Below are 13019 nucleotides of genomic sequence, written 5' to 3' on the forward strand. Positions count from 1 at the left end.
TATTAGCCTTAAACCTCTACTATATTTAACAGACTACAGTTTGGGCTGAATGAACATCCACAATCTTTATTAGGAAAACAAAATGTGAAATAGTAGAAAATAAGCTCCTCGAATATGCCATGAACAAATAATTTCTAAAGTTGAGGTGTTCTTCCTACTCATAATGGAGTTTGCTAAAGGAGATAAACTGTTATGCACTGAAAGCATCCATTCACATGTGTAATTACATGCTCAACAAACCATCTATTAAAACGGGAAAGATCGAACATCCTGCAACCATGAATATGTAAGAAAACCAGTTCTTACAGTGCAGCTTCCTCAGCATCAGTCTCAAGACTCTCGTCAGGCACCTGAGGCAGATTATTGCCGCCTCTCAATCGGGTGGAGACGTTGTCAATAGCTGAGTTGAGTTGGCCGATTTTCTCATTTAAGGTCTGTCGGGTTTTCTGTAATTTCAGAAAGAGAATGTCAAGAAATTGGTGGGTGATCAGTGCAAGAAAGTTGCAGATACGACCATTACCTCTAAACCTTCATCATAGTATGCCGGACGCTTGGCCCTCCTGAATCCAGCTTCGTCTTCATTTAGCAGAGATCTTCTTATCTTGAAACAGAAATAAAATCAGAGTGTATACATTGAATCAATGAAATGCATGATAGTAGCATAAGTTTTGACGTGCATCATGTTTGTGTGCCTTCCACAGCAGCATATTCCTTCAGCCAAAGGAGTATTTTGTGTAAAAGAGCAATTTCTCCCACATAATATGTGAAGCACTAAACTCAATGTGATTAAATAGCTCTCAATTCATGTGGAAACTAATGAACTGTAATACTGTATTGAGTAGAAACACTTGGTTCAAATTTACTATTAGTGGCTCCTGGGGTTCAAACATAATTGGTTTTCAGTTCAACCTACTATGCTGAGTTCAAACAGGTTTGACTAAGGTCAACATTCTAAGGCATTTGAAACACATCTTAATGATGAAGACGGTTCTAATATTCCTGTTGTCATTTACAAATTTTTAGAAAAATCTATTCAAATTGCATGTCATATAATTTGCAGAAGATCCAAATGATGGACCTTGCGAAAGGTATGCAAAGTGCCCCATCCAGGCCAAAAATAAAAGATATAGATGCTTAAAGTTGCAGACTATTTAAAGTTAATAATCAAGTTGCCCAAATTGATCAATATGAGTGTATTTTAGGGAACCTTCCAAAATAAACACCATTCCTAGCACGGAAGGTCTTTCTGAATTATGCAATAGCACTATATTTGACATAATAACTGACTCTCAAGAGTCTCAACAACTTTTTTGACTAGTGGTGTCAACAAATCCAAAACTTCCACCTTTTTATCTCACAAATATAATATAGCATGACCAACAGAGCCCCAATGTGCTTTAGATTAAGCTTCTGGGATTTTAAAAAATGTAGCACGTGAGATATGAAAGATATAAACTTACCTGTGGAGCAAAAATATATGCAAGTGTTCCAAATACTGCACCTCCTATAATGAAGCCAGCTGCAAAATCAGCACCATTTCCACCATTGCGGTCACTGCAAGTACAAAGATCTTATAAATCAACAGGTAGTGCCACTTATAGCTGGTAAATGGCACAAATGATTTATGCCTTTAAGAAATCCATATAATCATAACAGTGTAAAATCCAAATTTTATTACTATTAGCACATTGGTTACTCTGATAAACATAAGAGTGTAAAATCCATATATCACAAGACTGAGAGATTATCTTCATAGACTTATGCCATGATCCACAGTTGGTGCTTGTATAGTATAGAATGAAAAGGAAGAAAGCAGAATTTCAAATCCATATGCAGCAGCCAGCCACAGCCCAAAGGCAATGTGTACAAGTATAACAGCAATAGCAGGAGCGATATGGATTTAAGTTGCAAAGAGATAACATCCACATGAATATGACCAATTTTCTATAATAAAATGATAGATAACTCCAGCTAGACATAGAGAAGCCAAAACGCAACCAAGGTGGTTAACTTTGACCAAATATAACAAGAAACTTACTTCCCAGTTCCCACTAAAGCCCTAAACCTGTTACGACACACTTCACGAAATCCATGACCTATAACACCAAACATACTTAACTAGCCAACTGCCCCCAAACAATTTACCTCAAAACATCATCCTTCATGCCGGTATCAAATATCTTTGTATTAAATGTTTGAAATAGTATAGAATAGACACAAATATGATTCCCAATATACAATGCTTGAAGGATGAAGGGTCCCAAATTTACTATCGAGCAAGGGAATGCTAAGAAAGCAGAAGCATGAAAATAGCAAGCCAGATTAGAGTAGCATTACATCATTCCTTGTGTCAAGATAGAAGGAGGATGAATGACTAGAAACTTTAGCTAAAACAACCATATGTAACTCATCAAAGCCATGAATAACATGACCACGAAGTTCATGATCCAGACAAGTCAACCAAATGCGTTTTCCGCAACAAAAAAAGTAAGTGAAGAGTGGATCATGAAAATGATTCAGACAAATAACCTGCAAATAACCCTAAACAAACGAGGCAAAGTAGAGTTGAAGAGCATTCAATAGAAACCCATAATGGATCGATAAACCAATCATCAATTCTAATAGCATTCACTGTCCCCTTCCCCCTATTATCTAAATATAGCCACTACCACAAAACAACACATATACGAACTCAGTCTTCTACCGAAAACCCCACAGGGGGGTTCTACCTCAAAGCATTCATTAAGACTACTATCATCTAATTTTTATAAATTAATTCAAGACATAACTGCATCATTTTAAGCGCGTGTTAATTTATATTCCTCCTAATAATTCAAACAAAATTGTAGCTAGGGATTTCATACTTATACTCAGCGCGAACGGACAAATCACGGTTGTTGCGAGTGCGAGCCTTGCTTCGAATTGCTAGCAGCTGCGTCTTCGCCAAACCACCGGAGTTGGCCATCGAAATACCGCTGGTCTTTACATGATTTCCTCCTGCGATAGAACCGAGATACTAGTTTACAATCTTAGCCGGCACAAAAAAACAAACAGAACACGCATTCTAAATCTCGTGGTTAGAGTTGAAATCATTTGGATATAGAAACATAGAATAGAGCATTAATTAAAACTGGAACACAAAGCTAAGATGCACATAGTTGAATGGGGGGAGTTTCGGGGAAGATCGCAACGAATCCACAAGCAGAAGCGTCTAAATTATTACCGGAGATAGAAAACGGAACCACCGCAGATGCCATCGGAAATGTGATGAGCGGAATTACCACAGTTTCAGACGCAGCTGTGTGAGAGACCGAAGCGAGAGAGAGAGAGAGAGAGAGAGAGATTTTCAGTAAAATTAGTAGAAAGAGATAAGAATTGGGATTTATTGGAAAAATATCCAATTTATGCAAACATTACTATGGCGATTCGACGCAAACAAAAAAAATCACAATTCACTTAAACTTGAAAGGGTAGTTTTTAAAAATCGATGCGTTAACCGCTCCGATTTGAACATATAAATCGCTAATATGTTGAGTCGTTATAGATTGATAAGATCAATCAATTTGATCATGATTTGTAAAATTCATGGTTGAACTAGCCTAATCGACTTAATCATGAACCGATAATTTTACCTAGTAATGTGCTTCCCTTTTCGCATTTGTTTATTATTCCAAAACAATTAGTACATGTTAGAATTGCATTGGTTTCTTCACACTCTCGTTTACTTCTTGGTTGTTTTAAATTTTATTAATGCGTATTTAGGCGGGATCAAGATAAGTCTAACCCCACTATCGGTCCTTATGAACGAGAAACGGAGGGTTAGGTCTAACTCTATAGCAGGGCTATAACACTTGGTTTTTCATTTGTTATTTATTGTCGCAACCTTTTTCCCTATATTCAACTGTATAAGTTTCATTTTCTAGATCCGTGTTGACGTATACCAACATGCAACAATGAGCATTTGCCGTAGTTGTTTACAAGGCTCCTTGTTTGCATCCTTACAAACTTGGGGCAAACTATTTGTATATATTCAGATCCAACCTACATCCAATGAAATATTTGTAAGTAGTTAGTTGTGTTCAAATCCCACTATTGATATCATCAGATTTTTCTGTCATAAAAAAGAAGTAAAAATAATGAACATGGAAAAAGGCAAATTGATGAGAAAAAAATTTCATCTCAGTGTCACGGCTCCTATACTCTACATATATACAACCAGCCATTTAGGACTATTGAGTTTCAAACTAAAGAGACAAAAAAAAGCCTAGCAAAATTATAGAGTGATGGTTTCCAGTTTAACGCAAAAGCTATCTAATTGTCTCTCAATTTTCCAAAGAGAAGCCTTGAGGAAGTGGTATTCACATGTTTCCTCTGAGACGGGAGCTCGCTTTTCGCATCCACATCCTTCTCCGGGAAGGGGAAAGAGAGGGAAAGGGAGAGAGACGCCGATACATCCTCCTCCGCCTTCTTCCTCCTTGCCTCTTCAAGAATACGTTCCTCGTCTACTTTATGGTCTATTTTACTGACCAATGGCGGCTCAATGCCCAACGTCAGTAGTTTTCTTTCACCCCCTAAAGCAAGCTCTAGATTCGGTGCTTTGTCACTCAGCCTATCATCATCTAGTAAACGCGTTTTCCAGGGCATATATCTGTCGGGTAGGGTTGAGTCTGTCACAGGCTGCGATTGCACGGGGAAGAAGAACCTTTCACCATGTCCGTGTTCATAGTATTTAGGGATGGACCCAAGATCAGCTTCAACATGTTGACTCTGCAGTGAGTACGGGGCCATAGCAACGTGGCTTACCTATGCCACAAAACCATCCTCGTTACAAGTCTATGATAAATATAAAATTGCCATGTATACAAGCGAGTTAGAGTTCGTCTGTCTGTACTTACTTTTTCAAGTGGGTTGACCGTTTCGTTGTGCATATTATCCTTTCTGGGTGATGTATAACCAGTGCCAGAAGAAAGAGTATGATTCCCTGAAGATGACTGTCCAGGAAGCATCGGTTCATTCTGGATAAAGACCCATTTGTCGGGTTCCACATTTAGGTCTTTAATGCCCTCCATGGGCATTTCTGCTTCTCTTGATAGATCAATAACATCCATTCTTGATTTTAACTCATCTTTATGACATGTTTTCTCCAATATAGCTCCTTCACACGCGTCACCCTTAGAAGTGCCTGCCACCGATTTGGATGAATCAAGCAGTGAATGTGGATTGCCAAGTGGAGTGTCCAGTTCCATTTGCGTTTGCTCCCTTCCGGCATCAGGACTAGTCACAGCTATAGCAGGGCTGCAGCTGGACCTGATGCTGCTTCCCTGTGCGAAAGAATATAAACAACGGCAGAATAGAGCTTAGTAAACATCAGCTAAGCAAAACTACATATTTGTGAACATCAAGCTAAACCAAGTATAACATTCCACTACCATGAAAAAGGAAGAGCAGAAAGAAAGAGGCCAATTAAGACGACACCACGAATCAAAGAAAGGCAACGTGTGAAGCCAGAAAAATTAACACAGAACAGTACCTGATAAGTATCCCTCACTTCTCCACATTGCTTTGGACCATCACTTTTTTCTACAGATGACGAACTAGAATTTAGCCTGTGTCCAAGCTGATCCAAAGGAGATTTATCCATACCAACGTCACTTTTGATAGCTCTAGGTAAACCTCGCAACTCTTCTGAAGCAGGCACTTCAACCCCTGGATGTTCATCTTGGCTTGCATTATCAGAAATAGGCCTGAGTGAGCATTTATTCTCAGGCAAAGACATTATAGGCGGAGGGATATCTCGAGGTGCAATTGTGGATTCGGGCGTTTGTCGCAGGCTAGGTTCTTTCTTTTCTCTGAAAACGCCCCAAAGGAAGAAAAACCTATTCCATCCTGCACGTAGATGAAAAAAAAATAACTTGTACTGCGGCTCACAATGTTAGATAACAGAAGAAGTATGACTTAGTTACTTCTACATTCAATTTTCTACGACAATTAACATTCCCTAACCAGTTTCCTAATTTCATAAGTTTATGTTAAATAACTGTTCCACTTATTCTGCAAAAGTGCAAATTGGGAAGAAAATAGAGACAGTTGCTTCACATACGTTGCAAATTAACAGGAAGCTGATTAGATGGAAATACGAGCAGCTCAACACCGTTAATATTTCCTCGGAGAGCAAGGTCATTCTTCATCATATTATCCAGTAAAACTTTGTACATCTTCTCATGGCTGTACCATTAAAGAGATGTCAATTTTTTGGATACAAGTCAATAACAATCAAACTGATAACGATTATTTGTGACTAAGTAAGGTAAAACAACAAAAATAGTACCTCTGAAGATCTTTAGCAAAAAAGAAAAGGGCTATGTTATCTTCTCCAACACCATTTTTCTGAAACTGAATAGGCCAGGTGCTTGCACGAGGAACTTCATAGAGTGAAATTCTATTATTAAATTTGTTTGTAGCTTCAACAACTTTAGGTGAGGCGCATGTCGATCGATGAGCTTGAATTCCATCCCACAACTCAAATGTTTGACCACTTCGACAAATCTCAAAACTTCCCCTGCACATACAGAGCACAGTGATGGAGAATATGAAGCTACCAACTTTTTATGGAGGCAAAGATTTAAAATAAAATAAGTGAGAGATAAGTGCATACTGCCAAAGATATTCATGCTCGGGGATTGCTATGGATTTCAACAAGATAGGCAGTACTATTGGGAGATTACTGAGTGCATCTCTCGAGGAAAGACCAATATGGACACCATCTCGAACTCCAGAAGAATCACCCTCCGCACGAACCAGCAAGGACCGCTTTACACTATTGAGAGTTTCCTCTTTACGAGGGTCAGCAGTGAAATTCCGAGATACTAGAAGCCTCTCAGCTAGCTCCACATCAGAAGATAGTTTTCTACTTTTGGCACCTGCCGTGTGGTCTATATGAGAAGCAACAGGAGCTACAGTTCGCACGGATGACTCATCAGATTGACCAGAAGCTCTATGCTTCCTGTAGACTCCTGGTTTCCTCAGAACAGCAGCTTCAATTGCAGCTTTCAGGTTGTCACTTTCATCTCTTGAGGACCGTGGGCCCAATACGTTTCCAGAAGAGTCCCTCGGTCGGTCAGCAGAATTTGCTATATCCTTAGACTGAACCAATCCATCAGATACACCTTCACTAGCACTAATAGACAACTTTTCAGAAACACCACATGAGGGAGGATCCTGCTTCAAGCTAGTCTGATTATGTTTTTGTTCAATATTATTAGCTCCATTGGCTGATGAAAGCGCAGATTTATTATGCCTATGTTTTGACGGTCTCTTGAATTCACCTGGTCATGCAAATATAACATGAATCGGAAATATTATTAGTTCAAAGTACTAAAAGAAACCAGCTCAAAAAGCTGAAATCAAACTCTACCTGTAGTACTGGGTAAATCTGCATTCCTTCGAGATGCAAGACTAAATGACCTAGATAATGCTGCTAATTTACCATCAGTCTGTAGTGGCTTCACCTCCTGGTGATTGGCAGGGGAGGCAAGTGAAGATTCTGCCCTGGAGGATGGTCCTTTACCGATTCGCGATGTCGAATTCATGGAATCACCCATTGCTGAATTATGTGATGGGTGTTCTGTTCTGAAAGAGCGCTGACGTTCAAATGCGCTCCTCTCTTTTGTATTTTTAACGTCCTGGATGTTAGAAGGTCTAGGAGATAACATCTTTATGTTTGATTCAGAACGATCAGAATTTGTAGATCTAAATGACATAGATTTGCCTATAGATCGAACTGCACCCTCCTTAAGACGGAAAGAACCGTGTTCCTTAGCTGATTTCTGTCTCTGAATATCAACTTGATCTACGAGCTTGACCTTTGGCTTTGAATTCAGAGAATTAAAAGAATTAGATTTTGAGAAATTACCTGCAAGAACAGAAAGAAGTTGTCAATAATGAAGGACTAAGAACTGAGATGACTGCCAGTGGAAACCTCAAAGTCATGAAAGACTAACTTAACATGTCAGACTACATGTCCACTCAATGCCAAAGTTAAAAGAAAAAGAACAAGGTATGCATTATAACCTCGTAAATTGAGCCCTCGTGCATCTAAAGCAGGCTTTGCCAATTCTGTAGCATCATTAACTGGGATTGTGTCTAAACTAGAATGATTTGGAGACCGTGGTCTACACTTATCTAAATTCTTTAAGGAACTCTCGCGAGAAAGAACAGCTAGTTTGGAATTGGACGTCTTTGGCGACCCAATTGTCAACTCAAGGGCAGGCTTTTTTGCAATAGAAGAAACTTCGGCATCTTCATCATCTCTACGCCTTTTAGAAATATTTTTTGTAGAACTCTTTGTTCTGTGTCCCTCAAAATCAGAGTTGTTTAAATTTTCACTTACTCGACCAGGCGAAATATTTTTCTCATTTTCATCCATACTTCCAATCTTTTCTTGCTTTCCATTTCCTACCAGCTCCAGTGTTTGGCATTCTTCACAAAGCCATTCCCCTTCGGGGACTTTCTCCAGCATTTCCTTCATACAGTATCTGGGAAACATGCATCATTACAATTGCACAGTTTTGCAACATCACATATTAGAAACTCTAGAGAATCCAAAGACTTACGTGTGTTCTGCTCCATCACTGCACCGAGAGCATATAGCAAGTAAATCCTCCCTTCCTGCATCCCCGCAGATATCACAGACTTTTACCTGTTCAACAGAAAAGAAATTTTATTAGATTCTTATGTCTGAAAATAATTATTAATGCATGACAATATTGTAATAAGTGTAATATCTTTGCTTATGAACACCTCAAATCTTCAACCTTCTTAATATGTGCAAATACCGGTATAATAGCAATATCGGGACCAGATGTTGTTCATCAAGTGTTTAGTACTATTATCTTAAATCAATTTGGAAAAAAAAGTCCAGAAATGGTCATCAGAAACTATATAAACAGTATCAAATAGTACTATATAAAGTAGCATAGAAGAAAAATAACTATGTAACTGAATACCAGTATTGTAATGAAACTTGTGCAAACATACATTAAAATATAAGGGTAGCCCACACTACATAATTTTAGTTTCATGACCTCTGGACTTAATGAATGAGAAGACTAGAAGAATTTAATAGTTTACTGAATAATCATAGGGTGTGTAGATCCATAATGAGTCATACTTATACAGATTAAAATTTTATTAGAGAGATCTCCAGACATAGAAATGTTTTTGTTGTTCCAGATGTATGAGTAGAATTAGTACCACTGAAACATAATGATCAACCAGATTATCAAATTATACGAAATATGACTGAATACCACATTCTTACATCTTCTTCCACCATATCTGAGTCATCAGTCTCATCAGCTGGATGAAGTTCAATCTCCATGTCATCACTCTTCTCAGTGGAATTGAGATCCATTTTTGGAGGATCGCCGAAAACATCGTCAGAAGCTACATTATTAGGTGGTGATGAATTTAAATGCTCAGTTGAACCATTCAACAGCTCAACTTTAGTATCTGAAAACTTATTATCATTTACATTCACTGTTCTTTCTTCCGGTGGTAGGTTCTTGCCATTGGAAGCTTCAGAAGTATTCTGATCCTTCTGCATCTCAGTAGCATCAGCAGTTTGTGAGCTACTAGGTGACATCTTCCTAAAAATTTCTCCACTGTTCTGCTTATTACACTTATTCCCACTATCTTCCATGTCAGATTTTCTAGTAAACTGTTCATCAGCCCCACTGACAAATGACAAGCAATCATCATGCCCTTCCAGAGATCTCAGGCCATCACCCTTTGAGTGCACGACACTATCATCGAATGCATTGGAAGTCGTTGAAGAAGCCTTGCCTGCTGCATTTTCAGAAAAAGAATCAGCAGTTGAATCCATGCCTCCAACAGTGCTCAGTATGCTTAGTTGCTCAGTTTCAGTATTCCCAGCACAGGTTTCTCCACCATGCCCATTGTTTGATTTCAGCAGAACCTTATTAACATGAAAACAGGACGAGCAAGGAGCAGAGCACACGTTACACGTCCCAGACTTCCCTCGATAGTCCTTTAAGCTTCTACCAGAGCAATGGCTGCTATTTTCAGATGTCGCCTGGTCAATTAACATATCAACAATATTAGTTAACTTCAGAGAATAAATCAAGCCGGAAAGATTGGGTGCTGGAAGTATCATAGTGGAAAGCAGGATCACAATGCAGTAAACAGCTATCTTGCACATTTAATGATTCAACTGCTAACAAGTATATAGATGGAACATTGTCATCTAACTAATAAAAACAATTATCAAACATGCCAAATAAGTAAACGACGAGTTCTCTCCAGATAACATTTAAATAGATCTAGTATCCAGCACAACTCTTCAATATTGAATATTAATTGTTGGACTTGGTTCTCAGCAGATAATTCAGAGTAGCTAACAAGATATTTTGTGATCTCTGATAAATTAGAATTAGAAGTGATGAACAACTCTTTGAAATAGGACTGCTAAAGAGATAAGATAGTCAATACACATACAGATTGATGCCTAAAATACCAATTACTTTTCTTATACTGATGAATGTCCTAACACACCAACTTCTGTGTCAATTTTTACGTTTGCAATTACTTAGTTTAGAGAATAGAGGCAAATGCGTATGATGATCGCAAAGACAATATAAAAGAGCTACTAATCACTGAAGCAGGAATGCAGAATGAACTAACATATTGTACAGAACAAATATACTTATTTCGCAACCTAATGAACATTGCTTGCCATAAATTATAGCCAAACCACAGTAAGAAACTAAGAAAGGATTTTGTCGTATGAAACCCAACATAGTCCTGCTGATAAATATAATATGGATTCAACAGATAATATAAAAAGATGAGAAATACAAGTTGCCCAAATTTCTGGGATAAAATTTACATAGATTCTCAGAGAACATGAACGGTAGCAATAGATTGATTGCATTGCTTCATTACTAGTAGTGAAAACCAGAAGAAAGGGCAGCATAAATGGGAGGACCTCCAAAGAATTAACTTCAAACAAACTTATAAACTCAAGCATTAGGCCTGGCTATCTTTATGGAAATTAGCAATGACCTTCATTTTCTTATATAAGTTTCTCCTTGCTTCTCTTTTTACTTTTATCTAAAATCAAGCTTCTTCCATTATTCAGAATTGGCAATTTGACACTGGAATAGACAACGGAGATATCGAACTTAAATTGACTAATTTCACCTAATCTGCCTAAACAAAACCAAAAGTCAGTATATTCCAGTACCATCTTAGACCATCAAAACATTATGAATAGAAAAGGTAAGCACTTTCTGACAATTAAGGGCAACTACAAACATGGAAGAGCAAGACAGGAGAGATAAATGCGACAGGACATGATACCCAAAGTGTTCACCATATTGGACAGCAGAGTCATAATTTGCGTCATCACTTGGTCCTTTCATCCTAAAATTTCCTCAAAATACGGGGTAATCCGACAACACACATTAAAGTACAATAATGAAAACTAAAGTTCCAACCGCTAGCACACACAACCAGAGCATCCATACACATAATACAGCCAACACTCCAACAACACAACTGCATTTAAATCCAATAAAAGCTTCTATACACCTGTCGAATAATAACAATCCCAGACAAATTATGCATCCGTGTGCAGAGACAAATCCAGTACCCAATACCCATAAATTCTGCAAGTTCGTCACGTATCTCACATAAATCAAACAATTAACTAAATCAAAACCGAAACTTGAGACAGAACCACGACAATGAGCGTCCAGATATTTGCAAAAGATCAATTAAAAGGCGATAAAAATGCGAGGAATCAATTGAACCCTAAAAGAGTAGGTTTCAAAAAGGGCAGCGAAAAAAACATGCCTGCGGCTGAGATAGAGTGGGAGTGGCATCGCATAGGTCTTGGAGAGTTCGCTCTCTCCGATTTCTCATCGACGAGCTGCCACCGGTCGATCAGGCATTAATTTTCCGAGCAATTATCGAAATCGATTAAAGCTCACGCGATCATAAATTAAGCCAAATTCGGGAAATATGAATTGTTTGCCTCTGGATATTAATTGATTAATAGGGGAAATTGGAGTGGATGAATCAAAAAACATTCACTGGAATCAACATCTGTGGTGAAAGGATCTAGAAGAAATCCTCAATACAAAAACTTGTTGAATTTGCTTCAGAGAGAATGTTTGCTGCAAAATCAACGGGAAAATGAAGAAGATGGGAGTTTTATTTTAGGTTTCTATATGGTTTTGGCTGTGCTGCCTCAATTCACACACAGATATATCTGCCTCTACGGAAAATACAGATATTACACAATCGTCCTTATATATCATATCCATTTCTCTTTCTCCTCATCTAACTCATATACATATCAAAATTCATGTTCAAGCATTTATAAAGTTGTAAATTTTAACAAAATAAACGAAGTTTGGTCAAATTTAGTTGTAAATTTTAACGAAATTATGAAGTTTGGTCAAATTTAAATTTATCCTTAACTATTTCATCCGTATCTTGGATGTTATGAAACACCATTTCAAACCCGACCGAAATCAATTCCTTGTTGAAATCGGCTCGAGATATACTATTGTCTTGCCTTAGTTGTCATCGTACATCTGCCACCTCTTTGACCAGATACCCACCTTCCTTGTGAAATCGGGTCGAGATACACTATCGTCCTGCCTTAGTTGTCGTCGTAAATCTGCCACCTCTTTAACCAGAGACCAACCTCCTCGCCCTTTATTTTCTTCCTTCTTGCTCGGAATCTGATCGACGAAATCAATCTCGTATGAACAGTGAGATTAATAATACTAAGATAAAGGTGAAAATTTATTATGGGGGACGAGCTTTAAACATCAAGCGCAATTGAATACCATGCCGAATAGGGGGTGTATCTCAACAACAAAACAAAACATGCACCAACTTTTAAATTTCTTTTCACACGAGATTTATCGAATTCACACTATTATTTATTGCATAGCAAAAAAGCGCACGCCGTTATTCGAAATACGCAA

General features: G+C 38.0%; 2 protein-coding genes across 2 annotated transcripts; both read right to left on the bottom strand.

The window, feature by feature from the left end:
- Positions 1-46: 46 nt before the first annotated feature.
- Positions 47-3392, bottom strand: LOC125214789. The gene is made up of 5 exons (XM_048115946.1): positions 3224-3392; positions 2865-2997; positions 1461-1554; positions 521-601; positions 47-446 (listed from the first exon to the last, which is right to left on the bottom strand). The coding sequence occupies exons 1-5, from the start codon at positions 3255-3257 to the stop codon at positions 303-305; spliced, it is 486 nt and encodes a 161-aa protein (XP_047971903.1). The 5' UTR covers positions 3258-3392; the 3' UTR covers positions 47-302.
- A 745-nt stretch (positions 3393-4137) lies between these two features.
- Positions 4138-12276, bottom strand: LOC125213266. The gene is made up of 11 exons (XM_048113712.1): positions 11875-12276; positions 9320-10093; positions 8613-8698; positions 8071-8534; positions 7415-7912; positions 6656-7325; positions 6329-6559; positions 6101-6225; positions 5531-5886; positions 4896-5321; positions 4138-4803 (listed from the first exon to the last, which is right to left on the bottom strand). The coding sequence occupies exons 1-11, from the start codon at positions 11941-11943 to the stop codon at positions 4312-4314; spliced, it is 4191 nt and encodes a 1396-aa protein (XP_047969669.1). The 5' UTR covers positions 11944-12276; the 3' UTR covers positions 4138-4311.
- Between the last annotated feature and the right edge of the window lie 743 nt (positions 12277-13019).

This window comes from Salvia hispanica, chromosome 3, assembly GCF_023119035.1.
Source record: "Salvia hispanica cultivar TCC Black 2014 chromosome 3, UniMelb_Shisp_WGS_1.0, whole genome shotgun sequence".
NCBI classification, from domain to species: Eukaryota; Viridiplantae; Streptophyta; class Magnoliopsida; order Lamiales; family Lamiaceae; genus Salvia; species Salvia hispanica.